This window comes from Mugil cephalus, chromosome 7, assembly GCF_022458985.1.
Source record: "Mugil cephalus isolate CIBA_MC_2020 chromosome 7, CIBA_Mcephalus_1.1, whole genome shotgun sequence".
In the NCBI taxonomy this organism is placed as follows: domain Eukaryota; kingdom Metazoa; phylum Chordata; class Actinopteri; order Mugiliformes; family Mugilidae; genus Mugil; species Mugil cephalus.
The window spans coordinates 9,292,026-9,311,499 of NC_061776.1; the positions used below are offsets into that span (position 1 = coordinate 9,292,026).

The window sequence follows — 19,474 nt, forward strand, 5'->3', positions numbered from 1 at the left end:
ACAAGACACAGGACAAAACACATTCGGCATGAATTATTCTTTTAGCTGATAAAATCATAAAACTGTCCCTCCTGTTTTTCCAATGTAAGGAGCAGAAAGTACAGAAATTTGTCTACAAATGTAGGAAGTAAAAGTAAGAAGTCGTCAGAAAAAAAAATCTCATGGAAAGTACAGTTACCTGAAAAAAAGAACAATAACAAACTATTTGTACTTTACTACTTCCCACCTCTGTTATTAAATAATTCTCTATTAATTCATTATCAGCAGTCAAACAATGCAACACAATAGTCACTGAGTGTCTGACCCTTTTTGAAACTGCAACAAAGTCCTTGTATTTACACTGTTACAAATTGGGCGTCTGTGCTGAAATATCTGTGCACAAAATCACACACTGTCCACAGCAGTTACACCGATCACCTACAACATTAAAACCACAAACCTGTGAAGTGAACAACACCCTGAGTCCTGGCATTTAAGTGGATGTTACTGATTCAGTCCAAGCAAACCCCTGTGTATGGATAAGGGAAGACACCTTCCTTCTTTCTATCTATTCTCATGTGCCCACTGTTGCTGTTTGATGGGTACTGACCACTGCAGACCTGGAACATCCCAATAAAGCCCCATAGTTTTAGAGATGCTCTGGCCCAGTTGTCCAAACATCACAATTTTAATCTAAGTCGTTTAAATCCTTACACTTTTCCATTCTCCTGTTTATCCTGCCAACTGATATTATTAATATATTGTTAAGGCGGATTGGCGTACAATGTACACTATTTCGTCGAGAGATGCAGGTGAGTCAAACGCCTCAACTGACTGGATGTCACACAGGTGACAGCCTTTGGAGTGGCTATCTCAGTAGTGAGAGTGAAAACACACGTTCCAGCTTTTTGTGTTGGATAAAGTAGCTCAGTTCTGTACCTGTCACATTGCACCTTAACTTTTATCCTCAACTTAAGTGTAATCTTGACTTCATGTATATGGCCCCTTGTCACAAATATCCCACAAGAGGCTACAACACAGCATACAAGACACACACCCTATCCTCATACCCTAAACTCATATAAGAACCTGGAAGAATCCTGAAAGAAAAAATACTGTAAAAAAAAAACTGTGAATAATATGCATGTATAAACTATATGGTAGAACTGCTTGACTGTGATACAAAGAGTATGAACTTTAAAATTCTTTAAGATTCTAGGGTCAGAATTTTAGGTATGCTTTAATGTCAAACTATTGTGTGACAAAGCTATCATTTGGTTTAAAAAATAAAGATAAAAATAAAGATAAGTTAAAGATAAATAAAGAAATTGGATTTAAATTAGAAGATGACATAGGAACAAGATATGAAGGACATTGAATACTGTGTTAATCTTTTCATAAAGAAACATTTTTTAAAAAAAGATATATGTTTATAAAAAATATATGTTCATAATAATAATAATAATAATAATTGGGAACCGGATGCGGAAGTGACGTCATGACGTCCCCGGTCTCTAATGGCTGAACAACAACAACTCTCGGTCACTGGCAAACTTTCCCAAACTTCTTCAGAGGCTAAAGAAAGTTGGCAGTAGCAAGTTGTTACGACTCCACAACAGCCCAGGCGCGTTCGTTTGTTCTCCTTTCAATCCCAAATGTGGAATTACTGATGGATCCCAGATATGACATACCGCGGAGGGCCGCCGGTGGCAGCGGTGGCTCCGGGAACTCGTCCCCCGCTCTGGGGGCTCAGTCTCGCCGCAGGAAGATTCCTCCCAGACCCGCTGATTTCAAACTTCAGATTATCATAATCGGCTCCCGCGGCGTTGGTAAAACCAGCATCATGGAGAGATTCACCGACGACACTTTCTGCGAAGCCTGCAAGTCGACCGTAGGTGAGGACAAGAGGCGTTCACGGGTCTTGTTTTTGTCCACTTTTTTTTTCTCCCTCATGAAACTAGCTGCGGCATGTAGCAGGGCTCCGGCTACTTACTGGAGGAGAGATGCTTAAACGACCTTGGGCTGGACGTAATAAACTCATTGCCTCATACTTTACTGCATAATAAAACTGAACAAGGGCTACTCTATTAGCTAAAGCTGGCTAACTTAAGCTAACTTTAATATTTACATTTATTTTTGCTAAAAACAGACTGTGATACTGGGAATTAAACTGTGTTTTCTTCTTATTCATTCAACTGTTTCTGTCTAGGAATAGTCTTTTGGCTGGTTGCTATATATTTATTGTGTTGTATGTATAAAGCCTAGCATAAACACTTATTTATCCAGAATCAAGAGACTTTGTTGTCATTATTAGAACATAATGTTGCAGTCTTTATAACCTGTTTGTTGCTAGTTGGTAAGATTTGCTTATTCAAATCAGAGTATAGCCATGTCCCGCCAAAGACTACCTCAAACATTTTCATATTTTTAAATAAGGAACTTTTACTTGTATATCTCTACAAATCAAACACTGTGTAAAAAGCTGGCAGCTCTCCTGACGTAAAACAAAAGTGCGTCGTGGAAAGTTGCTGAGCCATGCTTATGGATTTTAAAATGCTGTTTATATGTGGAAGTGGGTAAACAGTCCTGTGACCAGTACAGGAGCCAGCCCTAGTGTCCAGTCCCAAAAATAGTCACGTACACACAAGCAGCTGCAGTGGCAGCGCTCCATTTTGTGCCCTGTCGTTCCTGTGACACAACTCGCGCAGGTTGTCTCAGCTGTGCCTCTCAAACGTTGTCCACTTTAGATAATATACTACAGTCATTAAAAAAGAAAAAAACATAATTTAAAAGGGGGACACTGGTCGGGATGTCACCATCGAGTTTCTTGGCCAATCCAAGACCCAGTTTAAGACTGTAAATGAACCACATAAAGGGTTTTTTCTTGCTTTACTTGTATTCTCTCAGTATTAAGTGCAGTCCCTTTAAAAATCAGTCCAACATGGACCAAAACGTTTGACTGTTGAATAGCTCTGCAGTTGATCCCAGTAAAGATCTCCTGATTTTTCAGGTATTAAACATAAGAAAACTAGTAGTTTTAACCAAATCATCAAACTTCAAAGGTGTAATTTATCTGGCCACAGCCATTTAGGGCCACTTTGATATCAGTGAGCTGAAATTATGTTCACACAAAGTCTTAACACAGGAAGTGCTGCTATTTCTCTGCTTTCTCATGTTTGCCCTGATTTTCCCTCACAGGAGTTGACTTCAAAATCAAAACTGTCGAGCTGAGAGGGAAGAAGATCAGACTACAGATATGGTGAGTGTGACTGGTCAGAAGTTCCTTTACTCTTAGTCCTGTCCTGCTTATCTTCTGTCTGCCTGCTCCAGCTACTGCTGCTTTATTGGGTGATTCACGGCCTTGTCCACAACATAATACGTGTTTTTTTTTATTATTATTATTCAAATTCCTCCATTTAAAAACACTGAGACTCAAACTTTTAACGTAATGTGAGCAGAATGTTAATAATTCATATAAACGTATTACAAGTTGCGTGCACATTTCAAAATGCATAACCTGGGTTAAAGGTTCATCAACTGTTTCATGGTTTAAATTAAAGCGGATTAACCCGCTGCTGTTATTAGCGGCGTTTGAGAGCGTGAAGTTAGCGACGTTCCATGTCCGCGGTGCTGCGCTGGCAGCTGTTCGTGGATTGGTCATGGCGGCCTGAACCTCTGTATGTGATAAACCCTCCCGATTAACGTTCCTGCTGACGGTGCACACACACATATACATTTCTGCTGCACACATTAAAACCAGCCTCTTATTTTACTCTTATCTTTTCCATCGGCAGTAAATTGACACACTTGATGAATTGCAGTAGTTCAGAATTAGCTATAAAAACTTCTGCACGTTATTTCTGAGGAACTGATAAATAGCAATGATTAGATTTAGGTTATATATATAAGAAATACTCTAGCTGTCATTACAATATCGTCATCAATCTTTGTGTTTATTGCAGCTGTTTTCTTTTCCTCATTTATTCCAATATCATATTTGAACTGATGTAGAAATCAGAGATATGATGTGAAGCAATGTGGACGCCTGGATCCCGGCTGTTGCTCAAACCGAGACACCAGAGACGAGGGGGGAGGGAGACGTTATATGATTCTGTCCTGCTGTCTTTACCGTCTTGTGACTTCAACGAGCCTCTAATTAGATTTTACAAAAAAAAAAAAAAAAAAAATGTCGTGTCCAATAATTGGGAACGTGCTCCGAATTACAGTTTGAATACACTGTGCAGTGCATGTGTCCGTACACTGAGCATATGCATCGATTGTGTGTTTGTGTGTTTGTGCGACAGTGTGGGAACTCCATCGCTTGTTTCACTAACTCATCTGTCCCGCTCACTAACACCCCACCACATCCACGCCTTTTACCACTTCCTGTGTTCCCCCCCGTTCCCCCTTTCCTGCCTCTGACCCGTCCTATCGTCGCCTCTCATGTCGAACCGCTCACATCAGAGCTCCATCACTGCCGCGTCCAGCCTCACCTAACCCTGCCATTGTGCTGCCGCCGCTGTCGTCTCTGTCCTCTCTTCTGCTCGTAAGCCTGACTGTGACTCACGGGGGGAAAATGGGAGAGGCTAGCTGGCCGAAGGTACAGTAACGCCGCTCTGTGAGTGTCCCTCGAACCGCCGCCGTCACGCTGCTAATCCGCATGAGTCACGTCACAGTCTAGAAATGATTCAGAGATGAGAATTAAAACTAAGGAGTGTGAAAACATGTCCAGTAACCTATGAAATCTGATTCAGTTTATTAGATTATTACTGGCGGTGATTTCATTACTGTGTCTGATTGATCTTTATTCATAGTTTCTCATTTTAGAACAAGGAAGCTATTTTTTTTTTAGCTAGTTATTAGATAGTAATGTGTGTATCTGATTAATCCCACACAAAGAGTGATTCTCTGTGTTAGAAATAATGCTCTGTATGCTAATTTTAATCATAAGTCATAAGTTTAAATGATTCTTTGTTATCTTTTGATTTGAGTCTTTCATTTTTAAGTATTAGCAATTTAATCGTTGGTTGTATAAAAAGTATGAAAAACTTTCTGCTAATCAGCGAAACCTCGTTCAGACCTGGAATTAATTAATGTCCTGAGTGATGGGATAAGGATGATCCACAGAGGCCCCTCCCCTAAACCCACTGGACCCGAACTAACAACATGGACACCACAGGACACCCTCAGAAGCCCCATGTCCATTTGGTTGTATAAATATTATAGTATATATTTCTGAATGGTGCAGACCACCTTTAAATTCCTCCTCGACGCGTCTCACGTGTGTTCACATCAGATCAGATCACTCTGAGTGCAGGTTAATACCAGGTCTGAACAGAGTCCAGTGTGTTATCAGAAGAAGTGGTGACTCAGCACTTCTCTGACTTTCTGTCAACTTTGATTAAACCTCGTCTCTCTTCCAGGGACACTGCCGGCCAGGAGAGGTTCAACAGCATCACGTCAGCCTACTACAGAGGAGCCAAGGGAATCGTTCTTGTGTACGATATCACAAAACAGGAGACGTTTGAGGACCTTCCCAAATGGATGAAAATGATAGATAAGGTAAACAACAGCCCAGCGTGTCAGAAACTGTTTATTATAACAATGTTCCACGGGGCCTTTTTTTGTGATCACGTAGTGGAAAACTCAAGCATATTATCATGGAAACAACCTAGATTGCATTTCACACCGAGTTCCCCGTTTAGTTGCCGCCAACGTGTCAGTGCACTGGACAGATTTGATTGCAATAATCTGGCTTGACCTTCACGAAACGGGAGGCCGGTCATTTCCTGACGCGCGTCTGCTCTTCTCTGCTCTGCTGTCTGTTTCCATGTCAGTACGCCTCCGAGGAGGCCGAGCTGCTGCTGGTTGGAAACAAGCTGGACTGTGAGACCGATCGTATCATCTCCAGACAACAAGGAGAGAGGGTGGGTCCGACGCAACCGACACTCGCACCGTATCACGGCGGCACATCTTCAGCTTCTGTGTATCTGAAAAGAACAAGGGATGGAGCGAACGGAGCAAATACTAGATGTATTAATATATAATAAAAACAAAAAGTCCTTATAAATCCTAAATAATGGAACATGTTTTATCTTTTCTTCCAAACTCATTTGATGAAGCTTCTAATTGTGCAGTGAATCTTTTTTTTTTTAAGTTCAGTTTCAGTTTTTAAACAAGCAATGCAAATTATGCAGCAGACAACAGCTCTCCCCTTACCCACCATCTACTACACAGAAAAAATACACACAAAAAAATATGAATATATATACGTATATATGTAGAGAGAGAGAGAGAATTTAGATACAGTTCCTCTCATGGTTTATCTAATTCTGTCTAGTTTCAGTGACTGTGTTATCCCAATCAGTTTAATTTTAGGACTTCTGAGCTGATTCAGCTTTTCCGTGCTGACATTGTTGCTCATTGTGCCCTTTGTTTGTTTTGCAGTTTGCCTCTCGGATAAGTGGAATGCGCTTCTGCGAAGCCAGTGCCAAGGACAACTTTAACGTGGACGAGATCTTCCTGAAGCTTGTCGACGACATTCTTAGCAAGGTCGGTGTGTGATTTTTTTTCCACTTGACAATGAAACGAATGTTTTGACGGATTATTCCAGTCGCCAGCCAGAACAAAAAACTCTGTTCTCTGTTCGCCTCCTCGTCCGTGCAGTCGATTAGCTAAATAAATTGTGTTGTTTTATTGTCGTTCTAACACTTTTATGGAACGTTTTTGTGGCGTCATCCTTCTCATGTGGAGATTTCTGTCGTTTACTGGCACAAAGAACAAACTGAGTAGACTTGATTTAAGCTTTAAATTTAAGAACAGAAAGAAAAGCCTACTCTGGGTGGATATACACCGATCAAGCATAACATTATGACCACCTTCCTAATATTGTTCAGGTCTTCCTTGTGTCTCCAGAACCGTTGTGACTCATCAGAGAATGGACATGGGCGTATCTGGAAACAGGATGGTGTTAGAGGGGGGGGGGTTTGGGGGGTGGGGCTTTCAGGTCCTATTGGTTGAGGGGAGGGGAGGGGGCGGGGCTTCTGCGGATCATCCTACAGATACTTGATCAGTTTGGGATCAAGTGAATTTGGAGGCCAGGTCAACACCTTGTGCTGTTTTTAATGTTTTTTGAGTTGTTCCTAAACTGTTTTTGTATATGTGCAAAAATATGCTATGGGGTGGGGGGTGTCTGGTCTGGTCTAGGTGGGCGCTACATGTCTAAGTGACATCCACATGAATGAATGAATGCCAGGTCCCAATGTTTCCCAGCAGAACATTTAACATGGTGTAAATGTTATTTACTTCTCCTCTCAGTGGTTTTAATGTTGTGGCTGATCTGGATGTCTTTACGGTGTGTTCAGGTGCACGCAGACGACGTGAGGGGTCGTCACAGTCGGCCTTCGTTCATCGATTTTAGTTTTTTGACCCACCTTTTTGTTCAGTCTCAACCCCATTGTTCAGACAGATTATGTGTGAACGCAGCCTTTGCTTCCTCTTTATTTTAACTAACCTTTCCTTGTGGACTCATTTGACTCTTCTGGCTCCCATTCAGAAAAAAAAACTCCACATTCCTTTTATAATTTTTCATAATTCAGTATATCTCTCTCAGTCACATGGGGTATAATTCTTTGGCTCTATTGGCAAGTATTGAACTCTGTTAATCTGTTGATGTCGTCTTTGTCCCTGATCCAACAGATGCCTCTGGAAGTTCCCAACAAGGAGCTTTCCAACAGCGTCCTGTCTCTGCAGCCTGAACCGGAAGTGCCGCCGGAGTTACCCCCTCCCCGCATGCGTTGTTGCTGAGAGTAACCCACAACCCCCCCTCCCCTCCTTCCTTCCATCCTACACACTCACGCACACTATCATGCAGAGCGTCAATCTGGCCACCAGGGGGCAGCACACTGCAGCAGTTAGTTGACAGCTGCCTTTTAAAGCTGCATGGGCTCTCTTCAACAACCAGTATTATTCCCTTTTCTTTTTTTTTCTTCTTCTTCTCTAATGATCTGTAACCTGTTACCAAGCACCACACTAACACTAGTCAAATCACCCACTTCCTACCACCTGTCTGTCTACACTTGACCCGGACTACCTCATTGCTCGGACCGATAGGCTAGCTGTGCCCCCCCCCCCGCCCCCCGCAGGTGCCTTCCAGGTAGAGAGTCCTCATTTTCTAAGGATTGGGATTACTGAGGGTCCTACGGCTCGTTCTCCTTCCTGTTTTCTTTTGTCATCAACACACACACACTTTGACACTAAGCGTCCGAGTCGAAGCGAGCGCCGCGTTTTCCTTTAACGACACCTCACGTCTCCACAGCTTAGTTTTGAATTCTGGGTCAACAGGTACACTAGTTTTATGAACTAATTAATAAGGTAGCGCTGACACGAACACAAGCACATGGTGTAAATATGGCGCGTGTTGTTGCAGTCATGACTGGACGAGGTGCACATGTTGGCAGCCAGCAGTCGGTGGTTGTGTGGTGGTGGTGATCATATCAGTTTTTTTTTTTTTTTGCTTTGCCTTAAAGTATTAAAGTGTCTGAAAATGCTAATTTGAAATTTGTATAAATTTTTTTTCTTTTTTTTTTTGCACTACAATCCATCTTCCCTAGTTAAGCTGACGCGCAGAAGAGGAAAGTACACGACTCGTAGGTTAGCACTAATAAATATCGACGCTCTGAATTCTGCCTGGAAGTGGTAATGGAGATGCAAGGAGAGATGGGTAATGTAGCCTTGTGAGGGATCTGTGTGTCGTACGGGGGCATTCTCCACATGTGCTGCTGGTTTATCGGAGGCAATGGAGACGGCAAGAAGCTGGCGCATGTGGTTTTAGCCTTTGTTCCTGTTACTAATATTACTAAGTGTTTTTGTTTTTCAGATTCATTGTAGAGGAAATTGAGTTTTTTGGTGGGAAAAGTGCATGAAGGTTTGTTTAGCAGTTGAATGACTCAGGAAACTTTGATCGGCGTTTTCTGTTGGACTCGGTTCTCGAACGGATTAACAAAGAAGTGTCTCCCTAAACATCCTTCTTAAAGTGGTTTGAAGTTTTAGTTTTGGAAGCTGTGTGCGTTTTTTTTTTTTTTTTTTTCATGGACCAGTATGTGGATATCTCATTAACTTGCACATATTTTTTTTTTATTTTATTTTATTTTTTTTAAATATGCCCGGCATGTAAGCCCTCCTGCGTTCACGCACATTAACACCCGTTTAATTCTTCCGTCTGCGTTTTGAAACTGATGCAATATTAGCAGCATAGCAGTGACTGTTTAGTGAAGACAGACGAGCCCGTTCAAAAGGACCTGATCTGAAATGACTCAAACTGACTTTCTCTCAGTTTATTTTATTGAAGTTTTTTTTTTGTGGGTTTAAAATGGCACATGATGTATTCTAACAGATGAATAGTTTCATAAGATATTGAAACGTGACGTTTTCACTAATTAAACTGTCATCCAACTCCATTTCTTTTGCAATACGATTACCATCCAGACACGTATTTCACATATTAAAAAAAAAAAAAGATCTGGAAATTTGTTGTTATCATTTCTTCACCTTTTATTCTTTTCGGAGCAAAACCTTTGCCACTAACCCTGTGGTCTTTGTTTTCAATAGCCTTATACTACTCAATGTTTCAAATATACATTTTAAAAAAAGAAGAAGAAGCTTTCACTTGAAACGTGTATCCTTTAAGATGGAAGACTGTACTTTGTATTAAACCTGTTATGAGTCTTTGAAAAGTTTTGGCATGTTTAAAGCTGATATTTATAACTTGTGGCATTCTTGAACTAATGAGATGCAATTAAAGATGTCTATATTTATTACCAGATTGTGGTCTGTTATTATGATCTTTTTATTATTATTATTTATTTTTAAATGGCTGTGGACGTCTGAGGCTTTGAAGGTTTTTGACATTTTACAAAATTCTTCATTTGAGGCGGTGCGTGTTGGTGCAGGTGGTCAACAGCGTGTGTGGGACATGCGTACCAGAGCGCGTCAGACCTGGCTCCAGAGAGAAATGAGGGGTGTGCTCGGGCGCTTGTGAGGCTACGGCGCATGCGCCTCGCAGGAAAATCACGGGCGTCGTGGCTCGCGCCGCAGCGATTGCAGATTTTACATGCCAGATAGGAAGGAGAGGGGTAGGGGGTACGAGACGAGGGTGTTCCTGCACACACAGCCCGGCGAAAGAGGGATGGAGACCCGGCGGCGTGAGGAAGAAGAGCAAGAGGGCTGACGCGACTGCTTTTCTTTCCAGATTACAAACCTCTTCTGCAGATGCAACCTGTCATCCCACCCGTCCTAGTAATCCCTTCTTTCTTTTTTTTTTTATTGCGGTGTTTCTTCCAGAGGGGACTACAATGACAACCTGGTGAATGCAGTCGGGATGGAGTGAAAAACATTCAGCGGAACGCAGGATGCGCATCCATCCCAGCCCGACAAGGAAGAAGAAGGTAGAGCAACCTGGCAGCTTTTCTGGCGTCGCATGTCAGAGGTTTTCCGCGGCGCCGAGGATTGATCGTTTCCTTCGTCGCCCTCCTGCTGACGGTGTCGGTGTATAATGGAGAGCTCCAATGGCTCTGGCAGCGACACCAAACCGCAGAACCACCAGTTGGAGAAGAAGAGACTGAACCGAGCGCCGTCTCCGGCCAGACCTTTCCTCAAGGATGTGCACTCCCGCTCCACCAAGCCACCTGCCATCGTACCCAAATCCCCCAAATTCAGCAAGCAGCAGCAGCAGTCAGCCTCAGTGCCCTTAGCTCATCCGAACCGCAGCTCCAGGCGCAACGCAGCCGGGGCGAAAGAGAAACCAGCCACGGCGAGAAGTAACACCAAGTCCACTGTCGCGAAAAAGCCCACGAAGGTGCCCCAGCAGGCGGCAGCCGAGCCGAAGGCAGCCAGCATCAAACCGGACAGCACCAGCAGTCCGGTCCTTGCCAAAAGCAAGAAGGGGAAACTCGCCTCGGGCCCTCTCAGCCATGGATCCCCGATCCGGGTGCCGACCGGAGCGCCCCTCGGCCGGGTCAGCCAAACCGACAGCAGCTCAGACTTGTCGGACTGTCCGTCCGAGCCGCTGTCGGACGAGCAGAGGCTGGCACCGGCCGCTAGTAGCGACGCCGAGTCCGGCACCGGCTCCAGCGACCGGGATCAGCTGGTAGCCGATAATCCTCCGCGGGCAGAAGCGACCGGAGCGACAGCTGCTACTCGCACAACCGAGGCTCCTGCCGCCAAGGGAAGCATGTCTCAGGCTCAGCCCGCTCCGGGGGCGCACGGAGAGAAGAAACACAAGCAGGAGAAAGCCTCCACAAGCGCACAATCCAAACTGCCAGGCACCAAGGAAGGACCCGAGGAGGACCTGCTGCGGGAGATTGAAGATCTGAGATCCGAAAACGACTACCTCAAGGTAGGTGACAATTTACAATGTTGCTTTACATTTAAAAAAACCTTAACTTTCACAGTGTCCTTAACTTCCACCTGACTGGAAGCATCATTTATATTTAAAACGATTTCACTTGACGTCCAGCTGTCATCCCCAGGAAGTCCCCCCATCCATCATGTCATCTTCTTCCAGGACCTCCCCGAGGGTTTGACCTCTATTGAGTTTTATTGATAGTGGCTCCAGCCTCATGTTCCATTTTAAAGTTTATTTTAAAAAAAAAATGCTGCTGCCAAGTCAGGAAAGACTTTTTTTTTTTAAACAGAAAAGACAGTTTCACTCTGTTGCATTTTGGGACACAAAGACTCACATCTGCCTGTGGTGATGTGGACAGATTGTACTCAGACATGCAGCTACTCACATCCATTCTACACACGGAGCAGATTTATTCATGTCCAGGCAAAATTATCTTTCAGAGGGCACTTTTACATCTTTTAATGTTTCCTGCAGGACCCCACCCCCTCACCCCTTCCCTTCCCTTCCCTTCCTTCCCTCCATCTCCTCTCTTTAAGTAGGCTATCCCAATAAGTCGGGGAGGGGAGGCAAACAGATAATGCGGCAAACATCTCTTGCATTTTTTCCCCCCCTCTTCTTCTTCTTCTTCTTCTTTCTCTTCTCTGATGAGGAGACAGGTTTATTTGTGTGTCCCTGATGAGAGTATTATTTCAAACCTGATCACGCATGTCTGTGTCCCTCTGCCGGTTCGGTGGAAACACAAGAGAGTTAATCAGCTTTACTGGCTCTCGCTGTAATGGCTTTATCCCACAGGAGTTGATGACAGTCAGATGTCCCATGTGTGCCGGGGTTCAAACACCCTCCTGCCCCGGCTGTCAGTCTGCCAGCTGGGTCTCTGAGGTCCTCTACCCCCCCCATGTCCCCCCCTCCCCAAAATGTCTGGGTATAGTACCATCGCTGCTTTGTCTTCTTGAGGAACACATTTGATTTTAATGAGGCTCTCTCAGTTTTATTTTATATGTTTTTTAAGCTTCTTCAAGTGTCAAGGAACAGAAGTTTCAGTGTTGAACTGTTTGTATCATCAGTTGTGTCATTGTGAGCTGTACCTCTTTGGGTTTGGGATGAGTGTCTGGAGCAAATTCAGAAATTATAGTAGGAATTTATGTATTTGTTTCGCATTTTTAGAGTCAAATAATCAGTTGACAATGATAAGAAATCCGAAAACCCTATTTATTTCCATTATTTATTAATCTGCTGAGATGGATCAAAATATCTGCTTCAGTGCTTCCTTTTATGCTCATTGAAATTGTTCCATTAGAAGATGGCTCTCAGTTTTATTTTAATTCCTTTTTTCGGATGCTTTGCTTATTTTGTGAGTAAGTGGAGAATCAGTGGAAAATTAAATGTTGTGTGTAGGATTAGTCAATTGCATGAGCTGTGAATTAACAGAATATTACTCTGCATGTTTAGATCAGAGGTCTTCAACGTTTTTAGGCAAAGGACCCCAAACTGGTGGAGAGATTAAGTAGGGACCCCCTTCCTACTATATGTGTTCTACATTAAACTCGCCCTACTGCTATTTATAAATACACATTATTGTTATCATTATCATTTTGCATTCAGTATTAAGCTATATAAATAATACACAGGTTCAAATATTCAACAGTAGGATGGTTGTGCAGTTGCCGTAAACATACACGTACCTTAATTTGTGGAGGAAAATTGTAGGAAAATTTTAGGGGAAAGTTAAAATACGAATAAAAACGTCTTATCAGCCAAAGATTTTGCGACCCCCTTATTGTACTTTTTCGGAGCCCCTGTTCAATGCTATAGAGCACAGAGAGGCTACGAAAGCCGTGATGCTAGCGCTAATAACTTGGAAACTCCTCCGCCCCCTAGTGGTCATAAAATTACCAAAAGCAGCTTTAAGTTTCCTGTAGAGGGCTTAATGAACATTGTGGAGAACAAGTGGAGCTAAAAAAAATATATACATACAAATGTCTAATAAATTTTATGTATATTAGTACTTCCATAGTGCCATAGTACTTCCGTGGACGCCCTGTTGAAGACCTATGGTTTAGATGAGTGCTGCCCAATTCCAGGCCTCGGGGGCCTCCGGGCCAACACACCTGATTCAAATGAATGGCTCCTTATCAGTCCACTGCAGAGCTTGATGAGGAGCTGATTATTTGAATCAGGTGTGTTGGAGGAGGGAAACATCGCAAACATGGCACAAGACACTGGCCCCCGAGGACCGGAATTGGGCAGCACTGGTTTAGATTATTGATCAAAATCTCAATTCACTTCCAAGCAAACTGGCCAAACATTTTTGTGAACATTTTGTGATTTAGAACCGCTGATTGGGAAAACAACAACAACAAGAAAAAACAAAAATCAAATAGCATTTCAGTATATTTAATCCAGATCAGGAATGTTGTGCTTGGTATTTATTAGAGGCTGCACGATAATTATCGGCCTGACAATTATCGGCCCGATATCAGGAAATTATGATATAATTCCGATAAGTCCGATATCATAACTTATCGGCCCTATAACATAAACATATTTTGTCAGCACTGCGGTGTGAGTTGTCTCTCTCCTGCACGAGACCTGCACGGCCTGCAGTGAATGCTGCGAGACAGTTCGCTAGCTGAGTGCAATAAATGTTTAAAGAAAATACCACGGTGAGGGAGAAATAGCATAGAACTAGCATTGAAATTGATTCTAACTTGTGTCAGTGCGTTGTTTATTTTTTGGAATTTGTGGAATGCACTTTTTCACGTTATTTACTTTTAAACCTGATGCAAAGTATTTCAGGTCTAGAGGCCTTTATTTTTTGATGTTCATTTGAAATATCAGATAGTTTTGTTTGACCTTGATCTTTTAGCAAATGTTTGCTTGCTAATAGTTTTTCAAATATCTTCATTTTAGGAGTCAAAACTGTTTGTTCATTAGTCTTTCTAATTTCCATGTATGTTATCAGTTATCGGTATCAGTATTGGCCTTTGGAAGCAGAAAGTTGTCGGTTATTGGTATCGGTTTCAAAAAGAGTTTGTGAATCCCTAGTATTTATTAATTTTACATTTCATACATGAATTTAGAAATCAGATTTAAAGATAATGAAATAGTTGTTCTATCTGGTAATTACTTCTGAATTGAAAATTCTCAATTCTCATAAATTCTCAAGAAAGAATTTTAAAAAAAAGTCAAAATTCAAAATGACAGATTTTTACGCAGTTCTAAATACAAAGATGTGTAGTTTTCATATCATATAAAACAAAGAAAATCTGCAAATATTTTACAGTTGAGAAACCTGAGAACTACTTTAATATTCACTTTACTGAACTTTACTGTGATCCGAATCCAAATGCTTGCTATTTGTGATCAGTTAATCTTAATCGGATTCTTAAAGCTGGCCATTATTGATCAGTCATGTAAAAGTTAAATCAGCTTCAGCAAATGTGAGAATTTTCTGCCTTTCTTCATATTTTTCTTCATATCAGTTCAGTTATTGGACCAATATGTGAAACTATGGTGGCCATTGACAATAAAACCCCAAAACAAAACAGTTGTTTCCTAAACTAAATATTTAAAATAATCACTGGTTATGGTCTTTCTGTGAATCCAGTTTGCGATAATACTACGGTAGTAGCTGCTAAGTAAAGATAAGGGGTTTAGAAAGAAGAAGCAGCGGTGACCCTGAACAAACACCCGTATATAAACATCATTTACGGTCTAAATATGTCTTCTCCCAGGACGCTGCTCTCCCTCTGCTTTTAACATGGCCATCGATCGGGTCCGACCCTGCGCGAGGTCATTAGCTTCTTCCTCCGGGGTACTCCTCAGATAACAATGGGCTCTGTGCTTTTCCAAACGAGGATAAATGTAGTTTTCATTCACTGACACACTGTCCCCCTCCCTGCGTCCATCCCTGCCTCCAATTGTCTTTTCATCAGGTGCCAGTCTGGAATATCCCTCCCAGGGGAAATCTACACAGAAAAACTTGACACTTTAGGATGGATGGAGACAAATAAACGATTGGAGCTCCTCGGTGCGGGGAATAAATCTGTAATTCGTCCTATCTGGGAGATGAGGAACATGAATCCAAGACATAAGATGCTTAGAGCCAACTTCTGACGTTACATCATCAGAACTGAGGGTACTTAGATTACAGGGACTCGTATGTAATCACATGCGAAGTCTGAGCCTGATACAAAGGTGTATTATACTCCTTTTCTAATATCTTTATACGTTTACAAGTTGTGAGTTGACCTTCTGCTGCTGTTGAATTGTCTGTAGTAAAATACAACCTTTGCCTGTCTTTGTTGCAGAGCGATAAAGAATACATGAAGTACATGAAATTTTTGTGTTGTTACGATGGAGCCCTCCCAGGCTATGGCACTCTTCTGACAAATTGTCTATTTATGTGTTGTTTCTTCTCAGACTCTGTACAAAAAGTCTTTTGTGTGTTTCTTGCGCAGCCTTCTGGTAAAACATTTCCTCTTAAAATCAAGTCAGTTTTATTGAAATATAGTCTAAAATTATACATATTTAACTTCGAGGAGTTTACAGTCTATGTAAAAGAAACCTTGTTCAGCTTGTACACTCCTAGCGAAAGAGTCAGTGCCTGAAACCTAAGCTACATCATGTGCTACGTGTCTTAAGTTGAGCTAGATTCAACGTTCTTTGATTCAACAAAGCAAATGTCACTGATAACTTATGTAGCTTTAAGAGCCTCCAGAGTTAAAATTTAATATCCCACTTTAATAATAAATAATAATGATAAATTCGGTTTATATAGCACCTTTGTAGACACCCAAGGACGTTTTACCAGAACAGAGAAGACAAATTAGACAGTTGGACAAAGCAGACAGGACGAAGAGCACAGGATGAGCTAACTGAGAAGGTGAAGACTGACTGACTATGGGCCAAAAGCCTCCGCAAACGGATGAGTTTTGAGGATTTGAATGAGTCCAGGGTTGGAGCGAGGGGTGGAGGACAAACCCAGATTGGTGGACTGTCGTGTAAAAGTATGTCCATACTTTTCACCATTCCATGGTGGTGAATGATCTGACCAAGGGGGAGCATGTAGATAGTGAAAAGTAGAGGCCCAAGGACAAAGCCTTGAGGCACACCATGATTGAGGGAGTGGGAGATGTTGATGGTGACAAACTGTGTCCTGTTGGCGAGACATGACTGATTATGACGTTTAGAGGATTTATATGTTGCTTTTTCCAGCGTGGGGGGATGTTCCCGTTATATCTAAGCAGTAGAACTATTAGTTGTGTTTTTTCTGTCTCTACCTGGTCGGCCTTAGGCGGATGGGTCCCTGAAGGTTACTTCCTGTTAAAAGGAAGTTTTTTTCTTGCCACCGTTGCCTTCATTCTTGGAGGTTTCAGACCGGATTTTATAAAGCGTCTTAGGACAATTTGTGTTGTTATTGGCTCCATACAAATTAAGCTTAAGTGAATTGAATTGAACAGGTTGGGAGCACAGAAAAAGTGCAACTACTCCATCTTGTTGCCAACAGGAACCTCACACGATGTTATCTGAAGCAGAAATGTGTTGTTTAGTTCTAATTATCATAACAAACATACAAATTATTAATGAGTGCATTCTTGCTCCCCAGAGGCTGATCCGTTTACTATTTCATAACGGTTTAACTTTTTTTTTTTGGAAAATTGACACTTTAAACATCTCAGCTTTCTTGGTGGCAAGTTAACATCCTACACAAATATAAGGACACAAAGACATCCAGAGGTATAGAAGTTTTTGAGTGCATATTTTATGTCGTGTTGCCATGGCAACTATCTCCATGGTAAATCCAGGTATAGTATCAGTATCATTATAATTACACGCGTTCTGCAGCATAATATTTGTGCTATATAATAATTTTAATTCCACAGCATTTAAATGTGAGCTTTAAGTGAAATCTTTACCGTTGACTTTTTATACATTGAAGTTTGCATGAACTTCCTGCTGTATGATGATGTCACCTGTACTTTTCTGCAAATGTCATCCTAAAGAAATATTCTCTTTGATATCGGTATGTGGAGACGGTATTTTAACTAGTGGCGTGCGTCTCTCAGGATGAAGTGGACGAGTTACGGGCCGAGATGGAGGAGGTGCGGGACAGCTACCTGGAGGAGGAGGTGTACCAGCTGCAGGAGCTGCGAAGGGAACTGGACCGCTCCAACAAAAACTGCCGCATCCTACAGTACCGCCTGCGAAAGGCCGAGCAGAAGAGCCTGCGGGTCGCTCAGACGGGCCACGTGGACGGAGAGCTGCTGCGGAGTCTGGAGCAAGATCTCAAGGTGTGTGAGAATGGAACAATTATGTTTATCATTAGTTAATGTCAAATTTCCTTAATTGGTTTTTATAAGTTTTTAAATCAAGCTGCAAATTAAGATCAGTTTGTGAGAAAATCGTATGACGAAACATACGCTGGTCAAATAAAGGCCTATTATAGTTTCATGTATGTGGCTGGCAGCATAGTGGATTTTTGATTTAATAGTTTTTATCAGACATAAACCAAACAGGCTTAAAATTATGTATAGAATGCCTTTTATAATATTGTGTAGGTCTCCCTTGTGCCTCCAAAACAGATGACACTCACCTGAAAATGGACATGGGTGTCCACACAGTGTCCTCTGGTGTCTGGCAATAGGATGCTGTTAGTCTAGGGGGTCTTTGGGTCCAGTATGTTGAGGGGAGGGGTCTCTGTGGATCATCTCACAGATACTTGATCAGTTTGGGATCTAGTGAATTTGGAGGTCAGGTCAACACCTTCTACTGTTTTTCATGTTTTTTTTGAGTTGTTCCTAAACCGTTTTTGTGTATGTGCAAAAATGTGCTATGGGGTGGGGGTGTCTGGTCTGGTCTAGGTGGGTGCTACATGTCTCAGTTACATCCACAAGAATAAAACGCCAGGTCCAAAAGTTTCCCAGCAAAACACTGAATTGTCACAAGATGGTCACTTTTCCATGTTATTCTCTTCTCCTGTCATGTTGTGGCTGATCAGCATACGCTTGTTATATGGTCCGATCTTTGGTTGATTGGACGTTTTTAAGTATGTTTTTTTTTAAATTTTCCCCTAATAATAATGTATATTTATTAGCATAAAGTAGGTAGGGGGTTCCTACTTAATCTCTCCATCAGTTGGGGGTCCTTGGCCCAGACCCATGTCCTAGACAATACACCAGTACCTAAACTGAGTACTGCGTTTGTGTGTATAAAAGGCAGCAGTAATAAAATATTAATGCATTTTGCATGCATCTGCTCCATGTGAACTCAGGTGGCCAAAGACGTGTCGGTACGTTTGCACAACGAGCTGGAGAGCGTGGAGGACAAACGCAGCCGGGCCGAGGACGAGAACGAGCTGCTCAGACAAAAGATCATCGAAGTGGAGATTTCCAAACAGGCGCTGCACAACGAGCTGGAGAGGACCAAAGAGGTGAGGCGGCCGTAATGACGCTGGTTATCGGTCCGTCAGGGCGACGGTGCTTGTTTGTTTTCATTCTTATCTCCGCAAAACATAAAATTGACTGTCTAGTTCACGCTGGATGCAAAATCATTAAAAGCCCCTGAGGAACTTTACTGATATTAAGCAACTGAGCATGACTACCGCTTGTGGTGAATGATAACACTGCTGCTCAGCTCGCGATGTATTTCTAGACGATGGATAAGGATATAGATCTCCAGATAGAGAGTAAAGGGGAAATCTCGGTTCACTTAAATCAATGTTAATGATTGGCCTGATCAGCAGGGTCACTGCGGTGAATTAATATCGTTACTGTGATTTTACTGCTACGCAACAGCTCTCGCTTAGGTTGGCTTGATGAACGTTGGGTTAGATGTATTTCTGAGTGTGATATTCCACCTTGACTTCTCACAGCTCAGGTGTGTTAACAGCTCAGCTCCCATAAATGAGTTTTCGTTAATTCAAACCTTGTAGTTTGTTTAAGGAGCAGTCTGCCATCAGGGAACCCTTTAAAACCGGAGCTCCTGTGACATTTCTGTTACATGAATAAGCAATGAAAGGTCCATTTGTCCTGACTTCCTAACAGTTGCTAGATTAGACAAACAGTAGCAATATAGAAGTCAATTCCCAGA

The 19,474-nt window shown here is 42.2% G+C and overlaps 2 protein-coding genes across 7 annotated transcripts in view; both read left to right on the forward strand.

The window, feature by feature from the left end:
• Window positions 1–1,471: 1,471 nt before the first annotated feature.
• Window positions 1,472–9,800, forward strand: rab12 (RAB12, member RAS oncogene family). Its single transcript, XM_047588760.1, has 6 exons — window positions 1,472–1,874; window positions 3,178–3,238; window positions 5,403–5,541; window positions 5,817–5,906; window positions 6,427–6,531; window positions 7,678–9,800. Exons 1-6 carry the CDS (start codon window positions 1,649–1,651, stop codon window positions 7,783–7,785), a joined length of 729 nt encoding a protein of 242 aa, XP_047444716.1. The 5' UTR covers window positions 1,472–1,648; the 3' UTR covers window positions 7,786–9,800.
• A 109-nt stretch (window positions 9,801–9,909) lies between these two features.
• LOC125010271 (microtubule cross-linking factor 1) overlaps window positions 9,910–19,474 on the forward strand; it is a 77,365-nt gene continuing 67,800 nt past the window's right edge. For all 6 annotated transcript variants that reach the window (XR_007113037.1, XM_047588754.1, XM_047588755.1 and 3 more), the window contains exons 1-3: window positions 9,910–11,374; window positions 17,452–17,676; window positions 18,657–18,815. Coding sequence is in view for 5 of the 6 variants with exons in the window: in XM_047588754.1 (XP_047444710.1) it covers window positions 10,532–11,374; window positions 17,452–17,676; window positions 18,657–18,815 (1,227 nt within the window). In the remaining variant the exon portion in view is untranslated. The remainder of the gene's footprint in view (window positions 11,375–17,451; window positions 17,677–18,656; window positions 18,816–19,474) is intronic.

Coding starts and splice junctions, on each gene's coding strand:
- rab12 (XM_047588760.1), top strand. CDS start 1,649: ATGGATCCCAGATATGACATACCGCGGAGGGCCGCCGGTGGCAGCGGT. Junction 3,239..5,402: donor AAGATCAGACTACAGATATG/GTGAGTGTGACT, acceptor TCTCTCTTCCAG/GGACACTGCCGGCCAGGAGA. Junction 5,542..5,816: donor GGATGAAAATGATAGATAAG/GTAAACAACAGC, acceptor TTTCCATGTCAG/TACGCCTCCGAGGAGGCCGA.